Source organism: Otolemur garnettii, unplaced genomic scaffold (assembly GCF_000181295.1).
Source record: "Otolemur garnettii isolate 467f Iridium unplaced genomic scaffold, OtoGar3 scaffold00002, whole genome shotgun sequence".
Classification (NCBI taxonomy): domain Eukaryota; kingdom Metazoa; phylum Chordata; class Mammalia; order Primates; family Galagidae; genus Otolemur; species Otolemur garnettii.
In genome coordinates, this window is record NW_003852397.1 from 1,622,992 (window position 1) to 1,625,055 (window position 2,064).

At 43.5% G+C, this 2,064-nt stretch overlaps 2 protein-coding genes across 5 annotated transcripts in view; one reads left to right on the plus strand and one right to left on the minus strand.

The window, feature by feature from the left end:
• LIN28B (lin-28 homolog B) overlaps positions 1–2,064 on the plus strand; it is a 131,791-nt gene that overhangs the window by 78,610 nt on the left and 51,117 nt on the right. The gene's annotated exons all lie outside the window — the stretch shown is intronic.
• Positions 26–454, minus strand: LOC105887026 (28S ribosomal protein S18c, mitochondrial-like). 4 transcript variants are annotated; one of them, XM_023512915.1, is made up of 2 exons: positions 302–454; positions 26–220 (listed from the first exon to the last, which is right to left on the minus strand). In XM_023512915.1, exons 1-2 carry the CDS (start codon positions 452–454, stop codon positions 26–28), a joined length of 348 nt encoding a protein of 115 aa, XP_023368683.1. The 4 variants fall into 4 exon arrangements, with proteins under 4 accessions (XP_023368683.1, XP_023368678.1, XP_023368687.1 ...); XM_023512919.1 differs by having other exon boundaries at positions 38–162; XM_012805423.2 differs by having other exon boundaries at positions 38–166; positions 225–454.

A 2,064-nucleotide genomic window follows, 5' to 3' on the forward strand; every position in this document is an offset into this window, starting at 1 on the left:
AAGTTTATTGGTGGTAACATGTCCCTTATTCCCAATACTTGATGTTGCAAACTTCAGGGTCTTTGAGATACACAGGATCCTTATATGTAACTGGCATAAACCCCATTATTTGAGCTCTTTTAATCGCTTTTGTGATTTCTTTCTGTTTCTTCCCCCAAAGACCTGTTATGTGTCTTCCATAAGTGCATCCAGCAAGTGGAGAAATAAACTGGGACAAAAGCTGTACATTCTCATAATCTATACTTTTTCCACACAAGATACATTTCCTAAGAGGCTCCTTATAAGGATTTTCCATCGCAACAGGCATGTCCTCATTGCTGGGTACCTGTTTATACTGTGAACAACCTCTGCTCCACAGCACTGAGTGAGGGCCAGGATGTGTGAAACAGACAGAAGCCATTACCAAGCTTATCACCTTTTTCCTCCCTAGAACACTGCAAACCATAGCTGCCATGATTCCCCTTTCCTTCTCTTCCTTTCCTATATATTTTTTAATTGAGACAGAGTCTCACTTTGTTACCCTTGGTAGAGTGCTGTGGTGTTATAGCTCACAGCAACCTCAAACTCTCGGGCAAACTCTTGGGCTCAAGGCATCCCTAGTACCTGGGACTACAGCGCCCACCACAACGTCCAGCTTTTTGTTTTGTGTTTTTGTTTACTAGGCCCAGGCTGGGTTCCAGTCCACCATCCCCAGAGCATGTGGCTGATGCCCTAACTACTGAGCTATGGGTGTCCCGCCCAGAGAGACAATATTAATACAAACATATATATATATTATTTGTGACAGTGAGTATGATATCAGGGTTTGGCTGTTTCACTAGGGGCTACAGTGCAGTGGCATCGTCATAGCTCACTGCCTCACAGCAATCTCAAACTGCTGAGGTTAATCTATCTTCCTGCTATATATACATATGAGTTAAGCAAACTAATATAAAACAGTCCTTTATTTTTTCACGTATTTTTGGTACAAATTTTTAACAGTGTAGTTACAGAATGTTTTACATGAGTGCTGGATTAGAATCAGTGAGAGAGGGAGAATAGTGGAGGCTGAGATTTGAAGAGTAAGGTATCAGAATGTTTCTTTGTATAACACCTAGTCAACCATTGCAAGGACTTTGATCCTGGAGAAAATGGAAAGTCATGGGGAAATTTTAGGTGGAGAGTAACACATTCTGATTTACTTTCTTAATGTATTATTCTAACAGCTGTGATGACAGCACAATATGGAGAGACAAGGATTGAGGCTGAGAAACCAAGGAGGCGGTTCCAATAATACAGAAAATAGGTGGTTGTGGTTTGAACTGGGCTAGTAGCAGCAGAAGTGGTGAGCGAAACTCTTGATGTGTTTGGAGGGAAGAGGCAGTAGAATTTTCTCCCGGATTAGATGGGGACTGTGACAGAAGAGTCCAGGACACCTCCATGCTTTGGGGGGCTGAGCAGCAGGAAAGATGGAGGGACCATTCTCCAAGATGGAGAAGACTACTGAAGAAGCAGGAAACCAAAAGCCTGGTTCCAGACATAGTTAATGAGAGATACGTCGTGGACATCTACGTCACTGTAGATTAGACAGATGGATGCATGATGTGGAGTTCCTGGGTTGGTAAAAATTTGGCAGTCTTCAGCACAATGGTGATCATTGTAGCTATAGGAATAAAATTGCCCTCAGAGTGAGTATCCAGAAAGCAGAGAAGAGGACTGTGCCCTGGGGCACGCCAGCAGTCAGGGGTCAGGCAGACTAGGAGGAACAGCTAAGGGCACAAAGTAAGGAGGAGGGAAATAGGACAATCAAGGGAGAATTTTGTTTTAGAAGTCAAGGAAAGGAAGTATTTCAAGAAGGAGATGTTGTCAAATGTGTTAAATGGTGCCGATGGTGCTGATGACGTAAGATGATCACTTAGCAACATGGAAGTCAGTGCTGATACTGACAAAAACAAGTTCAACAGGCGGAGGGGGAAGCCCATGTGGGTTGTGTTCAACAGAATGAAAGGAGGGGAGGCAGAGAAAGCAAGTGGGTGCAGAAAAGTGAAGCGACAGCGAGGGGAAAGAAATTATAGCATGTTGGCT

Excerpts from the sequence above, each read along its gene's own strand:
- LOC105887026 (XM_023512910.1), bottom strand. The coding sequence starts at position 454 with ATGGCAGCTATGGTTTGCAGTGTTCTAGGGAGGAAAAAGGTGATAAGC.